Source organism: Diuraphis noxia, unplaced genomic scaffold (genome assembly GCF_037042655.1).
Source record: "Diuraphis noxia isolate RWA-SAM2 unplaced genomic scaffold, SU_Dnox_SAM2 contig0002, whole genome shotgun sequence".
NCBI lineage: Eukaryota > Metazoa > Arthropoda > Insecta > Hemiptera > Aphididae > Diuraphis > Diuraphis noxia.
The window spans coordinates 10881055-10899890 of NW_028301712.1; the positions used below are offsets into that span (position 1 = coordinate 10881055).

At 29.0% G+C, this 18836-nt stretch overlaps 2 protein-coding genes and 1 long non-coding RNA gene across 3 annotated transcripts; 1 reads left to right on the forward strand and 2 right to left on the reverse strand.

Moving 5' to 3' along the window:
* The first annotated feature begins 763 nt into the window (after nucleotides 1–763).
* Nucleotides 764–6216, forward strand: LOC107173496 (ATP-binding cassette sub-family F member 3). The gene is made up of 13 exons (XM_015524057.2): nucleotides 764–1087; nucleotides 1216–1321; nucleotides 1405–1582; nucleotides 1708–1940; nucleotides 2099–2203; nucleotides 2651–2809; nucleotides 2884–3087; nucleotides 3308–3473; nucleotides 3534–3724; nucleotides 3796–3970; nucleotides 4254–4434; nucleotides 4826–5046; nucleotides 5745–6216. Exons 1-13 carry the CDS (start codon nucleotides 1015–1017, stop codon nucleotides 5898–5900), a joined length of 2148 nt encoding a protein of 715 aa, XP_015379543.1. The 5' UTR covers nucleotides 764–1014; the 3' UTR covers nucleotides 5901–6216.
* On the reverse strand, nucleotides 4428–15507 carry LOC149058096 (uncharacterized). Its single transcript, XR_016190443.1, has 3 exons — nucleotides 15442–15507; nucleotides 4685–4792; nucleotides 4428–4605 (listed from the first exon to the last, which is right to left on the reverse strand). It is a non-coding gene; the product is annotated as an uncharacterized LOC149058096 (long non-coding RNA).
* Nucleotides 15508–16647: 1140 nt separating this feature from the next.
* LOC107173513 (uncharacterized) lies at nucleotides 16648–17986 on the reverse strand. Its single transcript, XM_015524079.2, has 3 exons — nucleotides 17549–17986; nucleotides 17278–17402; nucleotides 16648–17194 (listed from the first exon to the last, which is right to left on the reverse strand). The coding sequence occupies exons 1-3, from the start codon at nucleotides 17759–17761 to the stop codon at nucleotides 17068–17070; spliced, it is 465 nt and encodes a 154-aa protein (XP_015379565.1). The 5' UTR covers nucleotides 17762–17986; the 3' UTR covers nucleotides 16648–17067.
* Between the last annotated feature and the right edge of the window lie 850 nt (nucleotides 17987–18836).

Below are 18836 nucleotides of genomic sequence, written 5' to 3' on the forward strand. Positions count from 1 at the left end.
CACCAAAATAAAATATACTACCTACATAATATGTAATAATTTTCATCAACATTTTCGAAATGCTTTGTTATTTTTAACCAAATAAAGATGATAATATGTACCTAATTTAAACCATACAAAGTAGTAAGGAATATAAACTGTAATTAAAGGATTAAATTCAAATATGATTAAAGGTATACATGCTATACATGTCACATGATGTAGGTATTATAATATAATACTCAATACCTGTCTATCTACGGGCTGACACTGCTTACTTTGCATGAGTGGATAGATTTTCCACAGTTATTTGACGGAAGCCTTAAGATTTAGTGAAGTTCTATTGTTGATTCTTTTAAAAATTGGTATCTAGAAAATGTATATACGCTTAGCTAAATACTATACAAACACGCAGTACTATAACGTTTTAATAAACTTCATAGAGATCAGAGATGCATTTTCACGTATCTTCTAGTATGCATCAAAAAACTCGAATAATGCTTCTAAAGTTCAAAATTTCAAATCATCAGTTTAAATCATTTGATTTTTTAAAATCGCACTTGAATATTGAGTGAATGGTTTCACGGTGACACGTCATGGCTCCCGCTATATCGAGGCTCTCTAGCTCCCGCCACAAATCTCATCAGTGTAGCCATTGACACGATTCCAGTCATAAATAACGATAATTTTAAAATTTTAGTTTGTACAGCTTGATTTGTGATAGGAGCTACAGACTATAGCTCCAGCAGCAGCTGCTGCTAAATGGACAAACCGACAGATGACAGTAAAACATTATAGTGTATAGTCTCATTGGGCATTGATTACTTGATTAGTTTCCAAATAAAAAGATTAAATTGGACTGTATTATTCAACAATGTTCAACATCATGAATATTGTTTAATTACGTTTATTTTATTTCAAAACAAACATTTACATGTCCGTACTTCGAAAGTATGCCAAACACATGTCCGTTAATACTCAAAATAAACTATAGAATAATTAGTTTATAAATTAGATATAATTTGCTAGTAAGCGATGGATCACTGTAAAGATTTTATAAAAACCGAATTCCCCTCTATTGATGTAGAGATGTTTCAATACATAGAAGGTAAGATACTAATAACTTGTGCAAATATAATTCGCCTTTAATATTGTATGTATAATTCTATTGTAAACTTGAAGAAATTGTATGCTTTATATTCATTTTTATCCATGTATATTTCTTGACGGTTACAGGTGTTCTACAAAATGGAATTGAAGACTTCCATGATTCTGAAGATATATTTGAAGCAATCGGTGAAGTATTACAGGAAATAGCAAATAAGACCGAATCAGATATCAGGTACAACATAAGAAATTAGAATAATAATTGCTTTTAAATATTGCACGTTGAGAATACTTGTGATGTTGAATTTATTATTTTAGAGGAATCTGTTCAAAATTATTAAATTTCATGCGTCCCCATTCTAATGATAATGTAATAAGAAATGGACATACAAAAATTCTCGATGCTCCTGTGCATTTGGCTTCAATGGCAGCAGATCTGGAAGACAACGACATGGAAATCAAAAGTATATGGGTGAATTCGAGAGATGATAGTCTGGTATGTTATTACATTTGTATTTTATACCTGTGCTTAAAGAAAGCACAATATGAAAACTAATTGTTATTTGGTAACCTATTATTAATAATAGTATTTATTTTTATGTGTTGCTTAATTTTCTTAAGAAAGTGGACAAAAAAAAACTGGAAAAAGCTCAAGCAAAATTGCAACAAAAACAAGATAAACGGACTGAGCAAGTAGTTAAAGGTGTAGGAACTATGAGCGTAGTAAATAGTAAAAGCGATACTGCTACTGCTTCTCAAGTAACAAGTAAAAAAGAAGCAAAACTAGAAGCTAAGGGAAATAATCGAGCCCAAGATATAAGGATAGAAAATTTCGATGTTGCTTATGGAGAAAGGTATATAAAATTCTATGTTAATTTAATACATTGAACTTAACTGATATTATATTAATATTATCTACCTTTAGGTACCTATACATATTTAATGTAAATATTTAAGTACATTTTGATGATATTCAATTTTAATTATTGAACTTAAATAATAATTTTTTTAGAATATTACTTCAGAATACAGATGTAACTCTAGCATATGGTAGAAGGTATGGTTTAGTCGGAAGAAACGGTCTTGGAAAAACTACACTATTAAGAATGATTTCAGGGTAAGATTTACTATACAGTTATCATAACTTAATATTATTTAATTGATCTAATTTTAAATTTAAATTCATGGGCGCAAACATTTTAGTAGTTCCTCCCCAATCATTTCCTTCAGCCCTCAAAATTTTTAAATGCCATTTGGCTTATGACTAATTATTAATTATTATGCTTTAGTATAATTCATTACTCAAGACTTAGCTAAGATTTTTGAGTTACATAAATAACTATATGTTTAAATCTCGGTTATTTCTGATTAACCCATATTGGCATGACGGTAAATTATTAATCAAGTATCAATCAACCAAAAACATTTTGGAACTAAATATTGTATTCATAGAACAATTGATAACATATTTTGTTAAAATGTTAATTATACTTAATATATCAATTAGAAATTATTTTACTATAATTCAAAGCGTTTACTGTATTATTTATGTTGACTAATATAGTGGTCAGTTACGAATCCCATCTCATATATCAATACTACATGTCGAACAAGAAGTTGTTGGTGATGATACACCTGCTCTAGAATCTGTGCTGCAGTGTGATTTTGTTCGACATCGTTTGTTAACTAGAGAAAAAGAAATTAACACATTGATTGCTAATGGGTAAAACAATAAGTTAACTTTAAAATTACATGATTTAAAAAAACAATTATATTTATAATATCTATTGTTCTTAGGTCTACGGCTAGTGCTGAATTATCTTCTGAATTAAGTGAAATATATATGCAATTAAGTGCCATAGAGGCTGATAAAGCCCCTGCTCGTGCAAGTGTCATACTTGATGGTTTGGGTTTCAACCCAGATATGCAAAAAAAAGCTACTAAACATTTTTCTGGAGGATGGCGTATGCGCTTAGCCCTTGCAAGGGCCCTTTTTTCAAAGTAAGTATCTTTAAATCATCAAAAATATTAATATGCAAACTGAATATTAGACTTATTAATGATCCTATCTACAATCTACAAAAAATTTAGTTTGGCCTTCAAAAAGTTGTGCTATTGAATCTACTTAAATTTATTTTAAGTTTTAGTAAAATGCTATTTACAAATTAGTTTTGAAGTTCATCAATAAATAATATTACTTTTTTAATTTTAATTTGAATAGGCCAGATTTGTTATTGCTGGATGAACCTACAAACATGTTGGATATGAAAGCAATTATCTGGTTAGAAAATTATTTACAAACTTGGCAAAGTACATTACTAGTAGTATCTCACGATCGTCATTTCTTAGATACTGTACCCACTGACATATTACACCTTCATTCACAGGTAGTTTCACATTTAAATTGTTTCTATTTTGCCTAAAATTGATAAATGTTATATATTTAGCGCATTGATACGTATCGAGGTAATTATGAAATGTTTGATAAAACCAAAAATGAGAAGCTTAAAAATCAAACACGAGAAATTGAAGCGCAAATGGCTCATAGAGCTCATGTTCAAGAGTTTATTGATAGATTTAGGTACAATGCTAATCGTGCTTCCAGTGTCCAGAGTAAAATTAAAATGCTTGAAAAATTGTAAGTCTTATTATTATGTAAGCTTTCTTGTAAATAATAAATTAACCTTTCATAATATAATATTGTTTTAGACCAGAATTAAAACCTATTGAGAAAGAAGTAGAAGTTGTATTAAGATTTCCAGAAACCGAAGGGTTATCACCTCCCATATTACAACTTGATGATATTTCATTTGCTTATCCTGGTTGTAACAATGTTTTGCAAAATGTTAACCTTGGGGCCACATTAGAATCCAGAATTTGTATTGTAAGTTAAATAGCTATTTATTTTATCTATAATTTTTGCTATGTAACTAAAATTTATTATTTTTATTTTATGTAAACTGAACTAATATGCTATGCATACTTTGTGTAAACTTAACTTACTGATTAAAAAGATCCTATATTCACTAAATAGCTAGTGCTGTTTACAATAATTTTACAATATATTCGATATAAACCAAATTATGAGGTTTATTGTCATACACACGTACTCATAATCCTATAGTTATTATTTCTTATGAGGTCATTTTATTTATTTTGTTTATTAGGTAGGAGATAACGGAGCTGGTAAAACAACATTATTGAAAATTATTATGGGCATTTTAAATCCTACTTCGGGTATTAGAAATGTACATCGAAGTTTGAAGTTTGGTTATTTTAGTCAGCACCATGTTGATCAACTGGAAATGAACCTTTCTTCTGTGGAACTATTACAATCTTCATTTCCAGGTTTGGCTAAATTTATTAAAATTAAAAAATACTTACAAGACTGGCTAGTCTAGTGCTGAGCGTTATTTTGTCCAATCTGGATTACTGATTCCAATTATTTAATCCGAATTTTGGATTCAATCTGGCTTCATTGTTTTTGAGATAATCGGCTATTTTTTCATTGCTATCAACCTTAATAATACAAATATACAATTTCAGATCTATTGACAATCTACTCAATGTTATGAGACACCTAATAGCAAATATGTACCATGGTTAATATTGTTGATTATTGTTTTCAAACGCTTTATAATCCCGATTTGAATCATAATCTGCATTAAACAGATTCTAACTCGGATTTGGTGCTCAGCATTAATACCTAATTAATTTATAATTATTAATTTGTTATTAGGTAAAACCATTGAAGAATATAGACGTCAATTAGGAGGTTTTGGTATATCAGGTGATTTGGCATTACAAAGTGTTGGCAGTTTATCTGGAGGTCAGAAATCGAGAGTAGCTTTTGCAAGGATGTGCATGTCCAATCCTAATTTTTTAGTACTTGACGAACCTACCAATCATTTAGATATTGAAACAATTGAAGCTCTAGGCAAAGCTATTCAAAAATACACAGTGAGTTAACAAGTTATTCATTACATTGTGATTTATTAAATACTTATTATTTACATATTGTCTCTTAAGAATTAAAACACTGTATTTTCTCTAATACAGTAATTCTATAAACACATTGAATGATACTAACCTCCGGTGGTCTGGAGTTGATGTTTATATTGAGTTATTATGAAAGTATTTTTACCGATAACTTAGTAGAAAATTAAAGAATATAATAGAATATACAGTTATACCAAACAGCAGTAAACTGACCAATCCAACCGCTTGATATACTTTAAATTTAACATTTAATTATTTATAAAAATCACCTCAGTTTTTTACTTTCCTATAACAAAAATATTGATCAATGTCCTAAACGACTAAATATTATGTTTACTATGGGTTACGTTTGTTAACTTCAATATTAGATATTATGTACTATTTAGTCAAAACCAATTATGCATCATTTCTTCAAGTTGAAATTTAAATGCAAATAATTAAATTTTCCATTCAGAAAACTAGAAAATTAGTTATGTATAGTGTTTTAATGAGCAAAAACAAACTTTTATAGTAATTTATAACCAAAAAATAATTTAAATAATCTAAAATAAAGTTAACAATTTATTTAATAACTTACCCTGGTAGATTTTAAATTATTAATTACTTTTTATTAGCTCAGAAAAATAAATTGTTTAATCTTAAAAAAAAATTTTTTGTAGGGTGGTTTAATACTTGTATCTCACGACGAACGTTTAATACGTATGGTTTGTAAAGAACTATGGGTTTGCGGTGGTGGAACTGTTAAGAGCATTGAAGGTGGCTTCAACGAGTACCGGAAAATTGTAGAACGTGAACTTGCAGAAGCAGCTAAATAGACACCATTGACCATTGTGTGTCCCAAAATAATCATTTTTATATATATTATTCACTTGTTTCCTTATTGGCATTTATTTAAAATTTTACCACAAGTGTTTGTACTTTGGTCTGTTGTTATAAATATTGTAAGTTAACAATTTTCATAACAATGTGTGAGTGTGAGTTGTATATTTATATGTACAATTTATTGATGACTTGTTATCAACCATTATCAATACACATGTATAATATAATATATACACGGATGTTTCTTTTTTACTTGATTATTATTGTTTGATTTGTAAACCTTTCTTTAATAAACCTTATAAAAACGTATGCATTGTTTTTACTTCTTTTGAATAATTTTTATACTACAGTAGTGCAATCTGATTAAAATGCTTTACATTATGTCAGTAGCATTTATTTTAATTATATAATATATATATATAAATTTAATATTATATACCTAGAACTTTTTTCATAATATGCCAAGCATTAAATGATTGAAAATAAATTGAGGGATTAAATTAATACAATTTCAAAATGTATTCTCCCCATAGTGGTTATACTTTATAAGAATTAATTTAAATCAGAGTTTAAACAGAAGTTAAGGTGTTTTAAATATTCACTTTCTTAATTCAAAAAAATAGTTTTGTTCATATAATCATGTATTTAAAGTACCAATTACTACTATCTACAACCACGTGAAAAATTAATAAAGTTAAATTGACAATAAAATGTTATAAGTAATAGCATGTATTACTTTTTTTTTGCATTTTGACAGTTATTTTACTATTTGTATAATTTTCACTCTACAATTTAAGTTTAATTTTGTTCTATAGGCAATAAAGTATGGTATAGTACCTATAGCAGGGGTTACCAATTGATATTTTTGAACGGCCACATTATAAATCTCGAAACTATTCAGTCATTGATATTGTAGATGTCGGTTAAAACCAAATCAAAACACCAGAACATATAATATTAATGATTTGTTATTTAATGACATAGAAAAACATGTGATCATATTTTCTTGTAACACAAATTTAAAGTTACTATATGAAATAAATACAATATCTGTATATAGACGGTACATTTTAATTTTATCCTCAGTTTTTCACAAATGTTTACCATTCATATTCATATTATACTTAAAAATAGACATTATATTCCTGTTATATAGGGCGTCACGTGAAGATTTATACATTGCAATATCTCCTGAGATAATAAATATATCATAAATCTGATTTTTTAATAGATTCACATAGACAAGGACTACATGTATTTTTATTTTATTTTATTTTTTGATAAAAAAGTTGAAAAATAATTTTTTAATTTATTTTAAAAACAATTTATTTTCATTAGTCACGTGATTTTTAATAAATTTTTAGTTTATAGATAAAACAGCAAAAAACTGGTTTTTATCCTCTACAGCTAATGGGTATATCGTCACCGGCCACCTTTTTTCTTATAACTTAACAAAAGTACAAAAGTTTTGAAACTTATGTATATAATTTTCGTCAAACAAATAATCTATTAAATTAATTGAACATAGAATTTTCTCCAAAATGGGTCACGATAGACTTTTGGATGGCAATTTACAATGTTGTCGAAATTTTTTGGCCTAATACTCTCTAGTGTGTGGTAGATTCCATTTGGCCCAAGCTTGGTGGCAAAGCGTTTAAGAATTTAAATTTTAAATGAAACTCCGAATTCAGCACTGATGTAATATTATAAGTGTTATCACGGCTATAGATACTTGCTATATATATAACCATGTTATTATTATAATTTATACTATTATATGCGTGGCACGGCGCAAAAAACGAAAAACATATACCACTCGTGTATAGAGAATCAACTATCTTTTACGGCGATGGCGCATCAGTGTTTAAAACGATATGTCCACTAACCAATTGCAGTACCTAACGTTATGTGATTACAGATTTACCTATGACATAATATTATGCTGTAGTAGATTTTATAGACGGGGGATAGGGGGGACACCGTAAGTTACTGCAGTGAAGTGCATCTAGAATACAAGTCTAAACGAAAAAATATACGATTAAAATGTACATTACTTGCTTGTAGATGCTTTGATTTGCATATGATAGTTTAATTATAAAATTGGGGCCTTGGGGGGATGATGGGGGCCCCTTGATGTACAATGTCATGTCATTATATATTTCGGTGCCACTGACCAATCGAGTGTTGTATGAGGTATTGACGTTTACTATTTGTAATGAATAATATAATTGGCTGCGACATATATATATATATGTTACCGGAAATTTCGACAATTTAGAAAATGACAATTCCTAATAGCGGAAGGAAATGATATCATCGCCTAGGAATTGTCATCATTTCCGTACTTTTTCAGGCAACGTTATCACTAGGGCTCGGATGTTTATGAAATTGCATATTTTTTTCTATTCATTCAATTTAATGCTAATCTAGATAGGTACAAATTTAATACATGTTTTACTGAATCAAATAATACTATTTTTACTTTACATATTTTTGTGTTTTTATTGGCTAAAAATACATATTTTATAGTTTTATTTATTTATATTAGAGTAGTTTTAGTGCATAAACATTCGAGCCCTAGTTATCACGTATCGGTTCTTACGCGAAAGCATTGGCGATTATGATGTTGCAGGTCATGTGGCTTTACAATGTAAAGCTATTATAACCATAACTATTAACTAACTCGGAACGGTGAGATGCTAAAAAACATTATACTGTCATTGCTGTCAATATTGTCCGTGTTCTATAAAAAAATATCAGGTGGGTAATGACTGATATCGTTAAAATGGTTGATTGGAAAATGTCATGGACTCATAGCTATCACATAGGTATCGCATAATATGTTTAACGTACCATTTACGTGTTTTATTAAAAGTGTCCCAACCTGTCCATACAACACGGTCCGCTTAGTAGTGTAGGCCTATCTTCTTAGTGCAGTACGTATTATTTCGTTAAAATGGATTTGAATAAAATGCGAAGTGAATTTAATAAAGTGATTAAAAAAAATATATATTTAATTTTTTATTAATCATTGATCATTGATTATTTATTAGTGTAATAGCAGGGTAATTAATAATTGTGACTGATAAAATTAAAATATCTAAGAAAAATATATATGGCATCATTGCCTGATATCGTTAGGAAATGATAACATGAACTAGGCGATGATATCATTTCCTTCCGCTATTAAGAATTGTCATAATTTCCTAGGAAAAATATTTTCACTTACCAAATACTGTGTGGAAAATCTTGTTTTAATCGGGTGGTATGGTTAACCTACCTCCCTAAAATTACATAACGCTAATAATATATACAATTATACAATATAATTTATTAATTATGTGTACCGTGTAGAATTGATTATAGAACACAAGCGACATCAAATTATGTTAATACAGAATTGCGGAATTGAAGAAAACAACACGATAGTGATTTGATCGAGTGAAAAACATGCCGAGGACAGTCGTGTTGTATCAGTCCGACGACCATAGAAAAAAGATTAATGCCGACGAGTGACGATGGAACATGGAAATTATTACGGTTACCCGCTCGCAAGTATCAGTATGGGTACCATTTTTTCATATAATATTATATTATATTATATTATAATATACCACGTTGACGACGGTTGCAGAATTTATACCATGGTCTACGTTACCCTGTTGCCTGCAGTATAATACGGTTTTACCGATGAGATATTTTCCGTTTGTCTGTCTTAAGAGACAATTCGGAGGCTGAAAGCTTGGAAACTGTTTTGTCTGTGTCATCCGACGCCCAATCTGATTCTCAATGATCCCTATAAACTACAAAGGAATATATAGTAAATCACGCAACGTTCGTATTATATTGGAGATAGAGTAAGTTTAAATTTTCATTGTTTTAATCCTATATATTCCTATATTCATAGCATAAAATGTTGTAATTCGTAGCCATAATTTAAATATTATCAATATTTCATTAGTATTAATTTGCATATTTAAATAATTATTAAATAGTATAATCTAATCAATAATATATTACGAAAATATATTAATTGTTATTTTTCTAATCGTAGTTCGTTTTATTATGAAAAATGTTTTGTTTTTTAAATTGACAATTTTTATTTATTTTTATGATCGGAGGTTTTTATTGTTGCCTCTGCTCGGAAAATTCTAAATATACGGATCTAATACCGTTTCGTGTACCGGGTGTACTTGTGAATTGTTGAACATATTCAACTTGAAGGTAATGTAGGTATCCCGATTTTTTTACTTTTATAGCTATACAAGATATTTAATCATTCCTCAAGTCATCAAAAGTAGAAAACAGCATCTAATAATAAATAGATTTAAGTGACTAATATGTAAAATCTTATAAATAAAAATTTAATTGACAAATTGTCAAAAGCTAATGGCTTATGTTGTCGAAGCTAAAATGTTCAATAAAAAAAAAAGACATTTAATATACATAACATCAAAGTCACAAAAACGACACGATACGGGGTAGTGAAAATCTGGCTTCACCGATGGATAATATCGTTGTATAACTAAGCATCAGACTAAGATAATTGTTTGTACATTTAATTGCGAGAAATCAATTTTCTCATTTCTTCATAATAAAATCTCTAAAACTATAGTTCTGCACTATTTTTAAAGTATTATAATTTAAATTTGCAGATCTTCTGGTCATTGCCAGAGTGTTATTGTAGTTCATTACCTAAACACGTAAACACCCCTCTGTATAAGATGCACAATATGAATCATCAACGTACTGACTACTTAGTAAAATATTGTTCTGCAGGCTCCGCATTACCATATAACGACTCTTTATACAACCATCATTCACGATTCATTGTATTTTGTGCATAATGTTATTGTATGACCGTAGAGAGTGTATATTGTTGATCTATAAAATCCATGTAAAAGTATAATATTATCTTGAAAATAGTCACCTGATCGTTAATTCGGCTTGAATTCTGTAAAAAAATAATTTCTAGACAGAAGTATCATCATATTACTGAAAGTAAGACCGCGGAATGTGCAGTGTAGCCTACTACTCTTATATTCGATTTTTACCATCTATAATCCGCCTATACTTTGACTAATTTTAATTATATTGAAATACTTATAACATTTTCATCTATGTATATTATATTATAATACAATCGTATTATAAATTAAAAATTACGGGTTTGATACGCAGTGTACAGAACGCGTGACGAAAAAACGGGCCTAAGAACTCTCTAACCCCCCCCCCCTCTCATAACCCACCTGTGAGACGACACAACGGAGTTAAAACTATTTTGTATAATATTATGTTATCATGGTTAGGACGAAAAATCGGGTGACAATTTATAAGAACGCTTCTCCCGCAATAAACTCATTGTGTACCTACCTACAGATTACAATTAATTAATTGTTCGAACTATGTTACCCGATTGGCGATTAGGTCTCGAGCATATAATACGTATTATGTTATGTTTATCTTTTAAATAAGCAATTTATATAAGACGTCATTATTAAATATTCTTTTGTCGTCTATTATATATAATATTTTATTAAAAGTGTGTGTGATCAAATCTGAGGCTGTACCGATGTATAAATTATAAATATGACTTGAGGCATATCGAACTTACCATTCATACGCATGGTTTACTAGTTGTTATTATACTTATCACTATTTAGTATTTACTTATAATAATAACAATAATATGTACCTATGTAACAGTACCTATGTATTATTCAGTACATGCTGGTAATTTATTATCATACGGCCTCCTAAGGTCCAATGTCCAAATATAATGGACAATTGTTAAATAAAAACACATTAGCTGTTAGCGCCAGAGTTAATTTTTACTTTTGTATTGTTAGAAACCTGATGTCCACTACAGACTACAGTAGATGCTTTTTTATCCTCAAATAAACTAACATATAAGACCCATTAAAATACCTAACCTAAATTTAGAGAGATTTTTGAATGGAAAATATGTATGCATGATAATTTTTATCAGATGTCATTATGTTTACGAAAATGTTTTTTTTTTTTTTTTTGGAATAGACATAACATTAGGTTCTAGTATTTTAAAAACAATTGTCTGTTTCAATGAACATTCAACTCGTAGTAATATACAGTATTACCAAATTAGTTCGGTCTCAAGAGGATAGTTTAAATATTTTATTGTAAGACATATTAAGTATTTACATGCATTTCTTAATTTAATATCAATGTCATACAGTTTAATTCATCTATTGTATCTATAATTAATATTTCATGATAACTTTTCCGTTTGTACGACGTCTGATAGATTCTGCGATAATTGATTTAATATATGAACAATACCAATAGCGAATAAATAATTTTAAAATACGAACTCAAAATAATAGCAAAAAGTATTAATAAGTATTATTGAAAATTAATATTTCTTTATCTTTCTGTCTGTTTTCTATAGACTCTGAAATTACTATACAGATCTTTACGATAAAAGTTATATCAATAAATAAGATAGCACACTCACGCACGTAGTTCACAAAAATCAAATCATTTTTTGTTTATTTAAATTGTTATCATTATTAATAGATTATATAATATTGTTATAATTAACTAGCAGAAATAATGTAGGTATAGTATATAAAAATGAAAAACAAATTTTTATTAACACAATAATTGCAATGAATACTCTTTTATAATTTGCTCTCTTAATTCTGGAAACGATGTAAACACATAAAGATGAATACTAATTAATATACCTATAACCTATATAAAAAATTTTTTTTTCTTATTTTCAAGTTATTCAATCACATGGCGTTATTATTTAAGTAAAATATCTTTGTGGAGAGTACAACGTAAAATAAAATTAACGAAACTTACTCACAATACGAAATTACCATGAAAACCAAAAATAAATAAAATATAAATCTGGTTATTATTATTTTTTTAGCTATTTAGATATTTAATAACTATTGTGGAATAGTGAGACACGGAGCATCGTTTGAATATATACGATATACCTATTACCTACTATAAATTATTTTAATTTATAATAATTTTATAATAAGCTAATAAATAATATTAAAAATCATAAATATCGAAACAATTGATAATAATTTATTATATAATATATTATATAATTATATTTTCAATACACTTACTATTACAATAACAAATAGTTTCAATGGTCATATTTTGAATTTAACTTTAAACTTTAAAAAAATAATCTCTAAAAACAGATCTATAATGAAATGAGAGTAAATAAAATGAACTGAATAAAGAACTTGAATCTAAAATTCTAAAATGTTATCTGCAGTTCATGCAAATCCTGCTGCAATGTTGTTCATTTTCAGAAAAGCTAGGTATCCCTAAAAACTATAAAATTCACTTCATACGCGTAGGTATATGCTTGCATACAAACACGGTTTGTTTTATCTAATATCTTATAAGTATAATATAAATTCTCGATAAAATAAATTGATTTATAGGTACGTTAAGAAATTACGGTAAGATTTTACTTTTGCAGAAGTGACCTGCAGTAGGTTACCTATACATAGCACATACTATACTAAAGTATATATCACAAAATTATAATTATAATTATTACTACTACGGCACTACTCATGTACGATTTACCTCATGCGTAAATGCCGTCAACCCGTGATCTAAATCAGATAAATTATTACACATCGTCTCCACGATCAAAATTCTAGCGCCGGCTATACTGTTGGATGATATTAATAGACATGTAATACGATCATTTAAATGCCCACGTTTCGGATGTATGAGAGCAGAAGACGATAAAATCGCCATCGCTTCCGATTTTAGCAAGAGTGTTTGTCGATTATGTTACTATATTGTATTTTATAGTGTGGCAAAGTTGCATAATGTCGATCCAGCACAGCGATACAGTTTATTTATTATATTATATTCACTGCAGGAGCTCAAAAAATCACATACAAGTAATAAATAATATATTATGACTAGTATACGCATACATCTGCTATATGTATATAATTATTATAAATGGGTAAAGGGCTTATAAGATCATCATCGATCGACGATTATAATAAACCCCAACATATTATTATGATATTACATGCCTATTTAGTATCTATGCTGATTAAAACAATTACTGATTAATGATTGTATAATATACGGACTATCAGCTAAATCACACTCCAATCATAAATTTAAAAAACAATTAATTACAATTTAAAAATATGCCAATAGCAACTGTAAAAAGTTTGATTTAAAATATACATTTATGGACAGTAGTAATTTATCTACATAATATATAATATTAATATATTTTTAATTACAATTATAAAATAATATTCCGTGTATAATTGTATTGTATAATATTATTAATAATAATTTGTATAATAGCTCATCTAATTTAAGTTGAATGTTATATTCAATACAATTTTATGAAATCAAAACTAAAAAAAAAAATGTGTGTAAAAATATTTTACAAAAAGGACATCCTGTTTTGATGAAAATAATTAGTATCAAATAAAATAAGAGGAGCTTTTACGTCTATCTGAGAGAACCTTTCCCCCGACAAAAAAAAATTGAGCACTGACATCAAGTCTGTATACAATACATAAGAACTTAAGGCCATAAAAAGTTAAAACTATAATAAATTAAAATATACATGGGTAATCACATTTTCAATTTTGATTTTGATTCTTAGCTTAGAAAATAATGCGATGAACACAATATGATAATAAATACCAAGGAGCAAGCTTTTTTTACGGTTGTTGGAGGAAGAATTTTTCCTGTATTTAAACTAATGAATATAATAATATGTTTAATAATTTAATAATTAACATAGAACTACTTATCGCAGTACCTCCACGGGGAGGTTTCTACACTCTGTTTAACCTGTCATTTTTATCTATCTATTTTTTTTTTACCATCTATTTAGTTCCTTAATAATTGTTCTTATTGTTCATATTTTTGTAACAGAAAATCGAATAAAACATTTAAAATATATATATATAAAGCTATGAATTACAATATGTACTTTGTACTTATATGTAGCAACTAGTGTGATGTCTTAAAAGGTCATGAAAATAATTTGTCAGTTATAAACTTGTGACTACTATAATAGTGCTGCAAGGAAAAAACTAACCGAAAAAGTTAAAAAATTATAATATTTCTTCAACCCGAAAATCAAAATATGGACAGCAAATTTTTATCAATGCACTACACTGCTATAGTATATAGCTGCATAAAAAAAAATGTAATAATATAGGTATTTAAAGTCAAGTGACAACCCCAAATTTATTTATTCAAAAACTACGGTTTAATTAAAAAAATCTTCGCATTTAATTGTAATACTAATTATGTTATTTAAAAACTATTTTGTACGGTCTTTACGCACGTCACGATGAACTGTTTTCTTTTGAAATCTATAATAGATTAGTTACATCCAATTATTATATATTATGTCTACTTATACAATATTACAGTATATAAACGCGTATCTATTGCATGCAATTAAAAGTAAGATTATTGTTTAAAAGGTCATATTATTGTTTAATAATAAGTGATTGTACTTACCTGTTTGGTCGATGAGTCATTACTCATTAATAATTCGTATTTGATAATTTAATAATAATACATTTTTATCTATTTGTATTTGATAGACGAATGACGACAGAAGAGCCGTAGTAGTAATAATAATAATAATAATAATAATAATATTAATATGTGTCTACCAATAATAATAATAAATGATAATTATGCCATATGTGACTGTAATTATCGGTTACGATTTTTAAACATTTTTTTTATTTTTTTTAACTAAGTTTATTGTAACAATAGTATATAGTTACTAAAATTGAGTTTTTAATGACTGCTAAAGAAAAAACAATTATCTAACAATAATAGTCGCACATACGGTACCTATGTTGTACTATATGGTAAGGCCACAGAAAAAAGATAGGTGTACGACACCACTTCAAATGGCTAACCGATGATAATAGGTATGGCGATATCGTGTTTACTCTAAAATATTATTATTATCAATACGATGCGAGTACATTTCGATGCCTATTCACTTGTTGTCTAGGCGTTCTGGCCTTCCTAAACTTTCCGAGCAATTATTTTTCAGGCCACACATATTTTTTAGAATATTATATTTGTATACATCGTTAGTAAAACATTGATTAATGATAACAATGTATTACGCATTTGATGTGCCGAGTATGTATGTTTATCTGTATTCTGTATACACTTTATAATATGTGTATATATTATAATACAACAATGAATACGAACTAAAATTTCATATTATAGGAAGAAAATTCAATAGAAAAGATAAAAATTATAAGACGCAAATGTAATCTTATCTCTTCTTCTTTATTAATGTAATAAAATAATTTAAAAAACCGGAGGACATAATTATAATAAACATAGTAAAAATAATAATAATCATAATAATAATAATAATAATAAATAAATATTAATAATAATATTATTAAACAACAGTAGTATGTTTTTTTTAATTATGTCTAATAGTATGTTGAAAAAAAAATTATAAATTAAGACGTTGATCTAATCGGCATATTAAATGACGACGAGATAAACATTATAAATATTATTACAATAATGTTAGTCGTAATAAAAAATTAAATAGTTAAGTAGCAATAGCCTCAAAAAATAATAATTTAACTTATTCTTACAAACTTAGGTATATTTTAATATTTAAAGCATGAAAAATTAAAATATAAAAATACTGTGATATTAAGTCTAAAGGATGGTGCCTTTTATTTGGGTTAAATAATTTTCCCTAATGCCCTTAAATTTGTACGAAAAAATATAGTAATATTGAAAAATACATTAATATAATTATTATATAAGAATAAATGATTACAACCAAATAGGTTTGATGATATTAACTACTAATAATTTTACTTTTTAAGTATATAGGTATGATTACCTAAAAAAAAATTACAAAAAAGCTTTAATAGCATAAAAAAATATTTCTTTTTCTTAAAACTTAAGTCTAATTAGAAAAAAATAGTAAAAAAAAAAAAAAAAAAAAATGAATTTCCGGAACATAAGTAGATTTGGTATTAGGAATAAACTAGTAATTCTTCACTTGTCCAGTGGTAACGAAGCAGCGCCATTGGTGTGGTGTCGGCCACGACTTCGTCGCTGTGGACAATATCCCTCGCTCAAATCTCAAATGGTCGTCGTAGGTGTGATTTCCGTGGTAGTCACGGGTCTGGGCTTGCAGCGGTACACGTACGCGTTGACGGACAGATCATCGTCGGTCTTCAAGCACGCCAAGTTCGGGTTGCAAATGCATCTGTGATCAAGCAAATTTGTATTAATTAAAACGACCGTTATATTTTGCTATACGAGTGCATTGAGATGGCAGGATGAACTCACGTATTTTTCATGAAGTAATCGATACGGCGGGTGAACGGTACGTAGATGGCCCATCCGCAAGGATTATTTTGATGGCATTCTTTGATCGGGGCCGTTGCGTTCTCGGTGGCCGGAGCGATAGCCCTCTGTAAAAACAACGACAAATACGCGTCAAACAAAACTGCCGTAATACGCACGTTATTATTGTATCGACTTTGGAGGGATACCGAGAGCCGAAAACACACAACAATATCAGGTAAAATGTATAGATTAAATTTTACGAACGACTTACCCTCTGATGAGCAACAGCAGCGCCAGCATTAGACAGCAAGCACAAACACACCATCGCGAAGAACGCCAAAATGAGCATCGCGTTTTTGTTGTACTTGCAGGAAGCCTTGCCGGGGCGGCTGGTGACCGCGTCCATCATTGTCGGGCCCTCTTGAGCCGCTACCAGAGTCGTATTATTTCTGCGCATGATAGTTTCGAACGTTTCCGCAGTCATGTTGTATGGGACGCAGACGAGAATGGAATTTTTTTTTTTGAAAAGAAAAAATCAAATTCGGAATGAGCAAGACAGCGGTCGAGCGAAAAACCGGGAAGAACGATTGAGTTCCAAGAGACGAGAAGACTTCCGGAGAGCAGCCGATTATTATATTTGTGTATATAACGATGAACGGACAACGTGCGTGTGAAGTTCGGTGTGCGTAGACTGTTCAAATTGAGGCGGGCAAATGGGTTATATAGAGGGTCGGCTCATTGGGAGGGGGGCCGCCGTTCAATGGAGAGATCCGCCGCCGCCGCCGCCGCCCGAATCTATATACAAGGTGTAGTAGTCACCGCCGCCACCACCTTCACCTCCACCTCCTCCACCACCATCACCACCACTACATATATATTATTACTACCACCGACACCACCGTCACCACTACGTCAACCAATAGTCACCGCCGATTATATACATTATATACGTATTATATTATAATAATAGGTACGTGCGTTTTAAATTGTTCCACTAATTATATTATTATTATTAATATTTTTTTTTCTCTCAACCGGAGTCCGATGATTCATTATAGAAATTCCAGAACAACTTTCATTCGTTTGATTATTAATTATTACGATCGTTGATAATAATGTTATGTAAAGAGCGTCGAACGCGACCGGTCATTTTAGGTCTAGGTCTCTCTGTTTCTCTGTATTACAATGTATATTTTACTAAATTCACTGCTACTGCAAACGTCCGATTCGTCCGAACATCATTCACGCGTGCTCGGGGTTTTTTTCCTATTCATGTCAATTATTTTCCTGCACTTTTTTCGTTGCAAAATGTTCCGCGACATTTAAAACGTTATTAGTTTTTTTTTTCAACACGTAATATATCGTATCATAATTTTTTCCCGTCGAACGGTTCGCGCATAAATTTTAACATAATGATATACGTATAATAAAATAATCAGAGTCGATGACGAACGAATTGCAGGCGCATTATACCTAACTCGCTCGTGCATCGGGTAAATTATTCTAGAATGGCTGAACCATCGCGGTATAGTAGGTATTATTATCTATGTTATAGTATA